Raw genomic sequence first — 14461 nt, 5'->3', positions numbered from 1 at the left:
GTATCTGAAAAATAGTTACAGATGCTTAATTGTGTTACAATATTGAGTAACAGTATCTGTTATACTTAAATAGCTTTTCCCCAGAGCTCAAAAGCCCTTAGTGCAGTAATTATTTCCTTCTGTGTTATCATACACTATTTTACCAATGTCCTGGTTTATTGTAATAGTGTCTTGTGTATTGGTGCACTATAGACAAAGTCTTGTTTTTTAGTCTCTTTATTTCCAAATGCTTTCTTGTTTCTACCAGGCTTTTACATGATAATTGTTGGTCACACGTAAACAGTTTCAGGCTTTTATTACTGAATCTAAACCAATTATTTTGATGATAATTAGGTCCTCTCCTCTGCAGTGAGAGGTGGAGGGTCCTAAAACCCCTGAGCGGTTACCAGGCTGTGTTCTCTGTTTTGATAGTAATACAGACTTTTAAGCCCACCGTTAGTCTGCTGCATATACTTTCCACAACAATTGGGGATTTCCAACCACAGGCGCAAGACGGATTTGTAGTCTTATATATCTTCCTGAATTCTCCTTGGCGGTTTCTCGACCATATAAGGGAAATTTAGAAGGAAAGATGGTGATTTTTACTGACCATCCTAAAGACCTACTGCAATGAATACATGGGATATTTTTTATATAAAGGAAGGAAGCGTACCCTACTTACAGTAGGCAGGGCAGCGTAAATGCACGTAGCGGTTTCTTTATTCTTCTTTTCTTTCTTCTTAGTCTTTTTCCTGTTTTCTTACTTTCTGGGGACCAACTTTCACAATGTGCTCCTCAGTTGTGGTTGAAGATGATGAATATCGTGAAAAAAATGCAATATATAAATTAGTGATTTGTTCACCTTATTATAAAAATAAAAAGGACACCCAGTGATGAAATTGATGAGATGGTGATGATAGGATCGTACCTTACTCACCAAAGTAAAGGTAAGGTACACATACAAAGGTTTCTTTCACTTGAAAATGTTCTATTTCATCTAAAGACCATAACAGTAATGGCGTACCCCAACTCACATCTATGGAAGTTTCTTTACACACATAGCGTGTTCTTTATACGAAGGGGCTTGACCTTGGCCAGAAGATACAGATTTTCCTCTCCAAATGATATAGTGAAAAACAAAATAATATAATAAAGAATGTGTTAGATTAAATTTATGTATCTCTATGTCATAGAAGGCACAGAGATTTCTTCTCTTAGGGGGTGTTTATGTTAATCTGATTAGAGGGTACTTGTATCGTACCGTAACTCACACGTGAAAGTGCGGTTAAACACTTGTAAAGGTATCTTTGTGTGGAGAAAAAGTGTCTCCACTGTGATGCTTCTTATATTTAGTGGGTAAAGGTGAGGAAAGAGGTCCCAACAGTAGATTATATTGGCGTACCCAAACTCACAGTCATACGGCGTTTTCAACACATATAGCGGTTTCTTTTTTAATCCTAGGTCTTGGTAGTCAATATGGGTGGTTCCAACAGAATGGTTCCAAAAAGGGAGATAGTCTCTTCAGAAAATTTATTTTATTGTAAAAAACAGTGGCACAAAAATATCCTTCATCCCAACAATGAGAGGATCCCAATGAATATCCAAAAGGACTTCCACAGTAAGTCCCAAAATTCACAAAAATATGTATAAAAGTACAAAACACGATAAAAAAAATCCTTTTAAAATTTTTTAAAAATACATACAAAGTCCAGAGTACAGGTGTCCAAGGGAAGAATGATGGCTGCTCACTTTCCACAGAAATCTGTCAACGCGTTTCGGTGTCTACACACCTTTTTCAAGACATATCTGTGGACAGTGAGCTACCATCTTTTATACTGAGAGCAGTCAATCAAAGTACACAGGAAATGAAATCATTGAAATTGTACTACATCGTTCAAAACCCATATACACAATGCAAGGATTATAGTTTCTATCCTAACATGCTTAGGAACCACATTTAGTTCACAAAAATATACACATAAAGTTCATAAATATTCACAATCGTCCATTGTCCTGGATGGCATAAACGGTCACCATAGCAACCTGCACGTCACTTCCTGTTGTCAGGTCCGTTTTGAAGGATGGTGTTTAAGCTGCGATCGTGAGCCCCTAATACGTGCGGTATCTATCTGCACATATGGGCTGGGGATCCTGGATGCCGGAGATGATATAAAGATTCGAAGAGAAAGCCGCGATTGGTTTTAAAAGTAGACACGCTGTGATCCCCGTCTTGCTTCCGGTCGCTGGAACGCAGACTACGGAACCCCGGATGGGTCAGGTGTCAAGGCTGAATGTCAGCTTCCGTTTTTTTGAACCGCATAACGCGGAAATGGCTGGTTTTGACGGCCTGGCTTTGGAATGCATTGCAAGTTGCCATGGTGATCCGCATCACGTAACTAGATAAACACAGAAAGAGAGCGATTAATGCTATTAGTCTCAACAATAGGCATAGCGTATTTAAGATAGATCTATTTAAAACGGAATATATTATATGTATATTCATGAACAGCTTATATTTGGTAGTTTAGTAATTGCGCTATGTTTTACATACAGGACTCGATGACTGTTCATTTAGATATATGTATGGCACAATTCAGAGGAATACATTTAGAATTTGATCCTGGTATGTATATTGACAAATCACTTATAATAAGACTTTTATGCATTCCGCTAGAGCTCTATATGCAGGATTGATCACTGATGAGACTAATCAGTACGCATAAACATAATTATTGTAGGGAACAGTGACCTCAAGGTTCAAGGCACCCTATTATAGGAACCATTTCAGCTCGAAGTCACTGTTCAAACCACCCGGTATGAGGGTGTTACAGTTGAAGATGAGATTCATCTCCATTTTTGCCAAAGGGGTGGTGTTATCATTATGTCTAAGGTTATTCTTTACAACTCTCAATCCACAGAATGAGGCAATTTCTGTGGGAGAGCAATTGTGTACAGCTTTGAAGTGAGCTGATAGTGCATGAGATTCGAAACCGTTCTTAATATTTCGAATATGTTCTCCCAGTCTGGTTTTCAAAGCCCTGGTTGTGCGACCAATATAATGTTTTTTACAACTGCATTCTATGGTATATATAACGTTCTTAACATTGCAGGTAATAAAATCTTTAATGTCCATTTTGTACCCATTTATCATATAATCTGTAGTCTTGTTGGATCCTCTACTTTTTACATTCTTGCACCCCACACAACTTCCGCATCTAAAGAAGCCTTTTGTATTTATTCTTGACATGGGCGGTTTTGAGGTATATGCACTCTTTACCAATGTTGATTTAATGTTGGGGGCTCTGCGATATATATGTTTGGGTAGATTTGGAAGTAGATTCTTTAGGATGGGGTCGCACAGCAAGATTTTCCAATGTTTTTTAAATACCTTTTCAATTCTTTTGTGTTCCTGTGTGTAAGTGGATACAAAAGCAAAGGCAAAGTTGTCCTTTTTAGTTTTTGTTTGACTAGCAGTAGCGGGGTTTGTAGTGTTAGATAGATAAAGAAATAGAATTGGTAGAGACCAACAACACTACAAACCCCGCTACTGCTAGTCAAACAAAAACTAAAAAGGACAACTTTGCCTTTGCTTTTGTATCCACTTACACACAGGAACACAAAAGAATTGAAAAGGTATTTAAAAAACATTGGAAAATCTTGCTGTGCGACCCCATCCTAAAGAATCTACTTCCAAATCTACCCAAACATATATATCGCAGAGCCCCCAACATTAAATCAACATTGGTAAAGAGTGCATATACCTCAAAACCGCCCATGTCAAGAATAAATACAAAAGGCTTCTTTAGATGCGGAAGTTGTGTGGGGTGCAAGAATGTAAAAAGTAGAGGATCCAACAAGACTACAGATTATATGATAAATGGGTACAAAATGGACATTAAAGATTTTATTACCTGCAATGTTAAGAACGTTATATATACCATAGAATGCAGTTGTAAAAAACATTATATTGGTCGCACAACCAGGGCTTTGAAAACCAGACTGGGAGAACATATTCGAAATATTAAGAACGGTTTCGAATCTCATGCACTATCAGCTCACTTCAAAGCTGTACACAATTGCTCTCCCACAGAAATTGCCTCATTCTGTGGATTGAGAGTTGTAAAGAATAACCTTAGACATAATGATAACACCACCCCTTTGGCAAAAATGGAGATGAATCTCATCTTCAACTGTAACACCCTCATACCGGGTGGTTTGAACAGTGACTTCGAGCTGAAATGGTTCCTATAATAGGGTGCCTTGAACCTTGAGGTCACTGTTCCCTACAATAATTATGTTTATGCGTACTGATTAGTCTCATCAGTGATCAATCCTGCATATAGAGCTCTAGCGGAATGCATAAAAGTCTTATTATAAGTGATTTGTCAATATACATACCAGGATCAAATTCTAAATGTATTCCTCTGAATTGTGCCATACATATATCTAAATGAACAGTCATCGAGTCCTGTATGTAAAACATAGCGCAATTACTAAACTACCAAATATAAGCTGTTCATGAATATACATATAATATATTCCGTTTTAAATATATCTATCTTAAATACGCTATGCCTATTGTTGAGACTAATAGCATTAATCGCTCTCTTTCTGTGTTTATCTAGTTACGTGATGCGGATCACCATGGCAACTTGCAATGCATTCCAAAGCCAGGCCGTCAAAACCAGCCATTTCCGCGTTATGCGGTTCAAAAAAACGGAAGCTGACATTCAGCCTTGACACCTGACCCATCCGGGCTTCCGTAGTCTGCGTTCCAGCGACCGGAAGCAAGACGGGGATCACAGCGTGTCTACTTTTAAAACCAATCGCGGCTTTCTCTTCGAATCTTTATATCATCTCCGGCATCCAGGATCCCCAGCCCATATGTGCAGATAGATACCGCACGTATTAGGGGCTCACGATCGCAGCTTAAACACCATCCTTCAAAACGGACCTGACAACAGGAAGTGACGTGCAGGTTGCTATGGTGACCGTTTATGCCATCCAGGACAATGGACGATTGTGAATATTTATGAACTTTATGTGTATATTTTTGTGAACTAAATGTGGTTCCTAAGCATGTTAGGATAGAAACTATAATCCTTGCATTGTGTATATGGGTTTTGAACGATGTAGTACAATTTCAATGATTTCATTTCCTGTGTACTTTGATTGGCTGCTCTCAGTATAAAAGATGGTAGCTCACTGTCCACAGATATGTCTTGAAAAAGGTGTGTAGACACCGAAACGCGTTGACAGATTTCTGTGGAAAGTGAGCAGCCATCATTCTTCCCTTGGACACCTGTACTCTGGACTTTGTATGTATTTTTAAAATTTTTTAAAAGGATTTTTTTTATCGTGTTTTGTACTTTTATACATATTTTTGTGAATTTTGGGACTTACTGTGGAAGTCCTTTTGGATATTCATTGGGATCCTCTCATTGTTGGGATGAAGGATATTTTTGTGCCACTGTTTTTTACAATAAAATAAATTTTCTGAAGAGACTATCTCCCTTTTTGGAACCATTCTGTTGGAACCACCCATATTGACTACCAAGACCTAGGATTAAAAAATAAACCGCTATATGTGTTGAAAACGCCGTATGACTGTGAGTTTGGGTACGCCAATATAATCTACTGTTGGGACCTCTTTCCTCACCTTTACCCACTAAATATAAGAAGCATCACAGTGGAGACACTTTTTCTCCACACAAAGATACCTTTACAAGTGTTTAACCGCACTTTCACGTGTGAGTTACGGTACGATACAAGTACCCTCTAATCAGATTAACATAAACACCCCCTAAGAGAAGAAATCTCTGTGCCTTCTATGACATAGAGATACATAAATTTAATCTAACACATTCTTTATTATATTATTTTGTTTTTCACTATATCATTTGGAGAGGAAAATCTGTATCTTCTGGCCAAGGTCAAGCCCCTTCGTATAAAGAACACGCTATGTGTGTAAAGAAACTTCCATAGACGTGAGTTGGGGTACGCCATTACTGTTATGGTCTTTAGATGAAATAGAACATTTTCAAGTGAAAGAAACCTTTGTATGTGTACCTTACCTTTACTTTGGTGAGTAAGGTACGATCCTATCATCACCATCTCATCAATTTCATCACTGGGTGTCCTTTTTATTTTTATAATAAGGTGAACAAATCACTAATTTATATATTGCATTTTTTTCACGATATTCATCATCTTCAACCACAACTGAGGAGCACATTGTGAAAGTTGGTCCCCAGAAAGTAAGAAAACAGGAAAAAGACTAAGAAGAAAGAAAAGAAGAATAAAGAAACCGCTACGTGCATTTACGCTGCCCTGCCTACTGTAAGTAGGGTACGCTTCCTTCCTTTATATAAAAAATATCCCATGTATTCATTGCAGTAGGTCTTTAGGATGGTCAGTAATAATCACCATCTTTCCTTCTAAATTTCCCTTATATGGTCGAGAAACCGCCAAGGAGAATTCAGGAAGATATATAAGACTACAAATCCGTCTTGCGCCTGTGGTTGGAAATCCCCAATTGTTGTGTATTGTATCGTTTTTTCAGTTATTGGGTGATAACTGGGGGTCTGTACAGTCCACAGGCAGCATAGCGCCATCACAGGTCATTTTCTATTTTTTCGAGAATTGCTGCATATACTTGGTTATACAAGTTTTAATCTGCCCACTGGCTTTATAGAGCAATTACTGATGGTTTGATAATATAAACGGACAAGGCTGCCATCAAAAATTTTGGGGCCTGGGACTGACAGATTAGGCAGCCCCCCCCCCCTCCCTCAGGATGGCCGCTCCTCTGCAGTTTGCTCAATGGCACGGCCACGTCATTATGTCACGTGGTACATGGGGGCTTGCCAACTCCACTGGTTGTTCAAGAGGCAGGCAGCAGACAACCAGGTTATGCTACATGCCCCCTTGCATATTTCAGTTGTGCTACCTGACCCCTGTCATTTCTATATTTTAGCTGTGCTCCTGCTCTCATCTGTACAGAAATGCACTAGATGGACATACATAGGGAACATATTTTTAATAAGCTGTAAAGCACCCAGGCAGCCATTCACCTGTGCCACTTGGTGATTGCAACAGCCAGATACATATGGAGATGCTCTAATTAGAGCTGTCCTGTGCCAACCCCACCCACTCCACCAAAATGGGGGGCATGCGCTTGAGATACACGCGCGTCCCATTCTCGGCAATGGGATGTGCTCACGCCGGCCATGCCCCAGCAAGTGCCCAAACACTAGAGATATGGCGCGCTGGCTGGCGCATTGAGAGTGGCTTCATCTGTATGTAGCAAGTAAAACCTAGTACAGATATATAACACAATATAGGTGACACGGGCACTTATTTTGGCTAGCGGCACAGTTCCAAGGCAGCCATCAGCTGCACCATCTTGATGTTGCTACTCCCAGGGCAGCAGCGGAGGGGCTCAACAGGCCATCTCCCCTTCAGCTCACCACAGGAGTCAGCTTGGAAGAATCCAGAGGCTGTCCTAGTGTGAGGCATGGGGGTGCAGCATGCCAGAGGCCCTGTCCGGAGCCACGGCTGGAGGGAGAGCCAGCATGGGTGGTGGTGGTGAAGAGTCCATGAATCGGTGAGGCCGGGAGAGAGTCAGTGAGGCCGGGGGTTGTTTTCGTGAGGCTGGAGGCCGGAGTTTGGCCCTCTCTGGGCTGAGTTCCACGATAGTGTAGCGCTGCCCTGATAGTGTCCCTGTACCTCCTCCCTTGGGGCCGTTGCCACTGAGTTTCACGCCTGTATTCCAGAAATCCCACGCTGTTGTAGTCAGGTGACAAAGCCAGGGGTCCTGCTCATCGGGTTAGGGGAGGGTTCCTACCAACAGGTAGTGATCATCCACCTCTGGCAGTCATGCCGGGGCTGTGGCTAATGGTACCTCAGAGATTTCTAGTAAAAAACACCCTTTTTTCTACTAGAAAGGAATCTAGGACACGAGGGCACGAGTTTACATTAGAAGAAAAAAAATTTTGTTCATCTATAAGAAAAAATTTCTTTACAGTCAGGGCAGTCAAACTTTGGAACTCTCTTCCTGGAGAAGTGGTGTCGGCAGACACTATAAATATGTTTAAAATAAGGTTGGATAAACATTTATTGGTTATAAACATCCATGGGTACGAATAAGTAACATAATCTGTCTTTAAAATATCAGAACACACTATACAACAAGGCATAGGCTACTATAAACATAGGTTGAACTAGATGGATGCAAGTCTTTATTCAGCCTCACCTACTATGTAACTATGTACACGACCATCTCCGGCCCCCACAGGATGTTATATCATATAGTGTAATTTTATATTGTGTGTGGTAAATATGCTAAACTGATGGAAAGAATTAAACCAATGTTAACCATTTAAGTTTCCTTCTTAAACATATAGTAGTTTCAAAAGAAAAGATTTCCTTACCTGAAAGGATTTTATAAAAGTCCATAGTAGAGTTCTGACTCCCTCTCCACGGCTTAATAACTTCACAAGTCGCAAAACACGAAACAATCGGAAAAATGTGATAGAGATACGCGAAGAGTCATCAGCTCCTGGGGTGGCAGGGATACCTGGAGTCTGAAATTTAGAGAATATTGGTTAGGGAACCACAATCACTGAAATGCTGCACCTAACTTGGAAATAAGTTGAGGAATGGCAAATGGTTTATAAAAGGAGCTAAGGAGATGCTGTGAAAGAACATAATATTAGAAATAGATAGTTTGAATCATGAAACATGAGAGCTGGTTGGGAAGAAAGTTAGATTAAGGAATGTTCACCTTTTCAAACCACAATCCATGTTTGGTATGGCTTATGCTGGGATATTTAATTGTATCTGCTAAATTTTTGTGTAAATAAACCCCAAGGTATTTTTGCAATTTCTACTCAATGTTTCACATTTCACATTAAGGTATCCTCGTTTTTTACATTCAATAGAATACGGCTAATTTACAAATCTGCCATATTCCCGAATTCCTATTTTCCGAAGGGGAAATGATTCATATTTGGCTGCTGAGTTTCCCGGCAGCCAAATATGGACGAGCATAAATCATTGCACGGATCTGTCAGATATGTGCGATGCTTCTCTGTGTAAAAAAAAAAAAAAAAGAATATTTCATAAATAATTTTTAAAAAGCAGCATAGGGTCCCGCCATGAGTATAAACAGTTCTGGCTCATTGAGCAGCTCCTGGTTACAGAAATACAGGAGGAACATTTAAATCATGGGTCCTCAAACTGCGGCCCTCCAGATGTTGTGAAACTACAAATCCCAGCATGCCTTGCCACAGTTTTAACACTCCCTTATAGCAAAACTGCAGCAAGGCATGCTGGGATTTGTAGTTTCACAACGTCTGGAGGGCCGCAGTTTGAGGACCCATGATTTAAATCTATAACCAGCACAATGTTCTTGGCTTGGCCATGGTTCCCAAAATACATGGGAAAAAAGGAGTAGCCCCCCCATATTTCAGAAACAAGCACCAGGCTCAAAATGCCAGCGATTATATGCCATAGCCGGGGGGGGGGGGGGCACTTTTACATAAGGTCCCCCTGCCAAAGCATGAGCACCATGGCTGGTCACCCCAGGTATTACGGTATAGATGATAGACAATGTCTCGATCGACAGTCAATATGTGGACCACTAATGATCGACATTGACACAAAAAAAGGGTTGATATACCTTAGGCCAGCACAGTCAAAAGGCTGACAAAAGGCATACATCAAAATGGACACACACACAGTATACCGTATACCGTAGTATTGTTATCAGGCAGTACAGTTGCACATTACAAACAAACATATATACATTACCCGTACTGGCAACACCTCCGGAGCCATGCTCCCATCCTGGTTGCGCAATAAGAAGACATCACCACGCTGCACAAGCGACTTCGCCGGCAGTGAGGGCGTCATCGTGACCATCACCATTAAACATGTATTTGTATTTGGAAGTGGAGTCCTGGGCACCCCTGGTTATAATTGGCTCATCAACGCTGGTTCTCTCCTGAATTGGAGTGTTTATTTGTGACCGAATAGGACACAATCCATTCCAAAATTAATTTTGTTACAAGTACTCATGAATCCTGATACTGGCATGGATGCGCCAGAAAGTGGCTACAATCCTACCCTGTATGCCTGGGGTAGCCAACCCTAGTCCTCGAGAGCTACCAACAGTGCATGTTTTGCAGGTCTCCTCACAGAATCACAAGTGAGCTAATTAGCTCCATCTGTGTATCTTTTCAAATGTGTCAGTGATTAATGAGTGCTGCTGTGCAGCAGCTAGGTTGTCTGTAAAATGTGAACTGTTGGTAGCTCTCGAGGGCTAGGGTTGGCTACCACTGCTCTATGCAATTGGAGATGTTTTTTGTTACACCGATGCTGAGGTGGAATCTATTCCATGTGGTGGTAATTTGGAGGATTTGGCTGAAGTTACTACTTTAGATAATGTGTACCATGACCTCTTTAAATTAAAACGCTGTGAGATCGACTATCAATATCACTGAGCGATTATTAGGCCTACTGGTAATAAAACACCCCTACTATCGGTAAACATGATCCGATATTTTGTAGGAAATTGGTGTCGATAGTCAATAAATGTGCTTTCGACCTTATGCTGTTGATTATTGAGCACTCCACCAAAGAAGTTTGCTCAATACAACAAAAAAATCACAAATTTTGAAAAAATTCATAAAGTTGCACTGGAAGCCAATAGTGGGACTGATTGGTACTCTAAACTTAATGTGCAACTCCAGATATATAAAATAGACCTTACAAAATTAAAGGAGAAAAAAATGAAAGGTCGATATGGATTATGAAACGCATTCAGTGTACAAATGGACCACACCCCAAAGTAAAAGTTTCAAGAAGCCACTTTTTCGTCACAAGAAACAACAACATAAGCCCCCCCATGGTTCATCTACAGAATTTAATACTTCAGAAAGTGATGCTTCAGGTAACAATTTAGACACACCAGCCCTAGGCTCCCTTTATGGGCAGCAATGTGAGCCCGCACAGGAGGGCACGTAGAAATACCCAAAGAGGCGGTCAAAAAAAATGCCAGGGGTCATGGCAAAAAACCTCAGATTGCAGTGGAATTGAGAGTTCTTTCTAAGGGCTTACAGTATCTTTCATCCCCTCGAACACTTTTGTCAAAAATCAATGGGAGGTAGAACATTTCAAATTATCGCGACAACTTAGGCTCAAGGAGTACTTCTCCAAACTTAAAACCAACAATGTGATTGCAACCACTACTATGACTAATACTCAATCGAGAGATGAAGGTGGGATTCTGCCGCAACTACGCAAATTACATCCTAGTTCCAATTTTACCCACAGTCATTTAATGCTTCAGTAAAGATTTTTACCAGAATAATAAATGATGAAGTATTAGCGGAGGCTACTAAATCAGTAAATCTAAAGTACTGTAAATCAGAGCGATCTGCACTTAAGGATCTGTCAACTAACAGATCACTAGTTTTCCACTCAGCGGACAAGGGCGGTGCACTTGTACAGGGCCGAAACTAGGGTTTCCAGCGCCAGGGGCAAGGCAGTCATTTGGGCGCCGCCCCCCCCATATGCCCCCTGACTTGGGGGGGACCAAATGACTGCCTTGCCCCTGGCACAGGAGGCTAAGTGAACCCCGCGCCCACATACTTGTGTGTCCTGCGGTTTCATGCTGGCAGGTCCTAAGGTCACTCATCCGAATTCTGGTAAAGTCTATGAGATCCGCCATACACTTACGTGTAACAGTAGATTTACTGTATACCAAATTGTTTGTCCCTGCAGATTGTCTTATATAGGCAAGACCGAGGGCCCATTCAAAGATAGGATGTCAGCACATCGGTCTGCCATTTGAAAAGCTATTACCACGGGTGTGAGCGATCAACCCGTAGTTCGCCATTTTTTAGCTGCTGCACATAGTGTGTCTAGTATCAGGTACAGAATAATAGACCATATCCCTCAGTCCTTGAGGGGTGGCAACCGGGGATTACAGTTGTTACGTTGTGAAGCCCGATGGATACAACGTCTAGGCACCGTAACACCTAATGGTCTTAATGAGTATACAGGACTGTTTGTACTATCTAGGTAACCATGTCATAATTTATCCTGAATAGAGTGTAACAGTGTTTCTTGTTTTAATTGTTCTTTTGCTGATCGCTTACTTGTATGTATTCTTTCAGCATTGCAAACGTTACTATGGTGATGGTCACAATGACGCCCTCACTGCCGACGAAGTCGCTTGTGCAGCGTGGTGACGTCATCTTATTGCGCAACCTGGACGGGAGTGTGGCTCCGGAGATGTTGCCAGCATGGGTGAGGTGTATATGTGTTTGTTTGTAATGTGCAACTGTAATGCCTGATGACAATACTACAGAATTGAAATGTCGCCATTAAACATGTATTTGTATTTGGAGGTGGAGTGCCATGATTAGTTGGGAATTTTACTATTTTGAACACGTGCACCCACGCAAGCAATTTCCAAAGAGGCTGTGCCGGACATCTGCATAAAATGTATATATATATATATATATATATATATATATATATATATATATATATATAAAACCAAAAGACCAGCACACCCTGCTGCACCAACACAGGAATAGCTGTGCTGGGTGCCCTCACTGGAATATCTGCATATAGACCGGGGGAGGTGCGGCACTCACAGCAACAAAGAAACGTACAGGACATCTACATATATATATATATATATATATACACTGAACATCGGCACTCACCTTTCCTAGTTTTGGGGTGCCCTATGGCTTGGGACCACATTGTTTAAACAGTTAAGTGTATATATTGTTTATTAGATTTATCAGCGTCTATTCTGTTAGATTGGGGGGTCTCCCAACTGCCACCCCCCGCAGAGGGACAATGCCTGCCGCGGGTGGGACAGCGGGACAGGACCCGAAAATCGGGACTGTCCCGCTGTAATCGTGACAGTTGGGAGGTATGCTCTCCACCCCCACTGGCATCACATCAGATAAGCAAATATTTATTTATGCCATGTGTATTGTTTTAAATACATGTAATTGTTTACAAAAACAATATCACACTATGTTTACTTCCCTTGCTGGGAGTCTTTTTTGGGGTTTTAAGGTGTCTTGGATAACATCAGATGAAAAGTTCACCTGGATTTGCATTTTCCTTGTGTGAGTTTACTTCCAGATCTAAAAACCATTTTTACCACAGGGTGACCACCGTGTGTTTATAATATCAGCCACAAGGTGGCATTGTTCATTCTTTAATTTAATCACTTATAACTTGGGTACTTATGTATTATCTGGGCTCCCATGTTAAATGCCCCCCATTTTTTCATACCCCTACTATACAACTACGCATGGAGTTGATTTTATATAGTGTGGCGAGCGCAGCGAGCCACCGTGCCCGAAGCGCCGTGAGCGGACGCGGTCTCATAAGAAAAACGGGAGCCCAGATATTACATAAGTACCATAACTTGTAAATTAAGTATAAGCACTGAGTTACACTAAAATATATATAATCAGATTTTTAAACAGATCTAAAAGGATTGTCACATTTGTTTTTGATCACATATCCTGACTCTGGTGCTGTGAGGACGACAACTGATGCCTTGTCTTGAGAAAGGCCACCTAGTGGCCGAAACGTAGACTACATGCTGATTATAATGCCTTTTCAAGTCGTAATGTACCCTTATTAAACTAGTCAATTTGAGACTGTGGTGAGTGCCCTCATTGGAGTTTTGTACTCTACACTGCTATATGATTGGGACACATTGCGTCACCTTAGGGGAGCACCCCAACTAAGGATCATGGAAGGTCGTGAGTGCGGAGTCTACCAAAGAATATATATATATATATACAATGAATCTGGCACTCTAGTCCTCATGGACCATTAGTGTAGTGCTGCAGTGCCATCGATTGACCTGGATTGGCTCTTTATAGTAGAAGAAATACAGCAGCACTCTTCAGTCTTCATAAATTAGGTAAATTTATTGTCCAACATGTTTCGGGAGACATGCTCCCGTCATCAGGGATAATCAAACTGAACAAGCCGACCAAATGTATTCATTCCACCAATCACATGATCACCTAATTGGTTATATACCTCACCTGTGGTTGCTCACAATCGAACACACCACCCAGGAGAAATATTAGTAACCAATGTCAGCAATAATATGAAAAAACACCAATACAAAAACCATAGTAAAATACTACACTTAATTATACAGTGATAGCATTACACGAGATATACAGTCTTACCCTGCAGGGCCATCTTAACAGCAGTGTAGGCCCCTGGGCAAATCAATGCACTGGGGCCCTTACCCATTCTCCTCTCCTAGGGGTGGGGGGTGCTATCAGCCGCAGCTTTGATGTCCCACGGGTAGCAGGGGGTGCTCTATCTTCCACTCAACATGTAGGACCTGGAGCAGTAACTTCTGCTAATTACTCCTTTACTGCACAGGTGGTGGGAGGGAGAACACTAACGTGTGGAAGGG

At 41.1% G+C, this 14461-nt stretch overlaps 1 protein-coding gene across 1 annotated transcript in view; it reads right to left on the bottom strand.

Moving 5' to 3' along the window:
- Positions 1-14461, bottom strand: part of CACNA1S (calcium voltage-gated channel subunit alpha1 S) — a 761524-nt gene that overhangs the window by 139989 nt on the left and 607074 nt on the right. The window contains exon 30 of the mRNA XM_083173194.1: positions 8412-8564. Coding sequence (XP_083029320.1) covers positions 8412-8564 — 153 coding nt within the window. The remainder of the gene's footprint in view (positions 1-8411; positions 8565-14461) is intronic.

Source organism: Crinia signifera, chromosome 2 (assembly GCF_055691185.1).
Source record: "Crinia signifera chromosome 2, ASM5569118v1, whole genome shotgun sequence".
In the NCBI taxonomy this organism is placed as follows: domain Eukaryota; kingdom Metazoa; phylum Chordata; class Amphibia; order Anura; family Myobatrachidae; genus Crinia; species Crinia signifera.
Note: the sequence above shows the minus strand (reverse complement) of the source record. Positions and strands in the feature narration are given on the sequence as shown.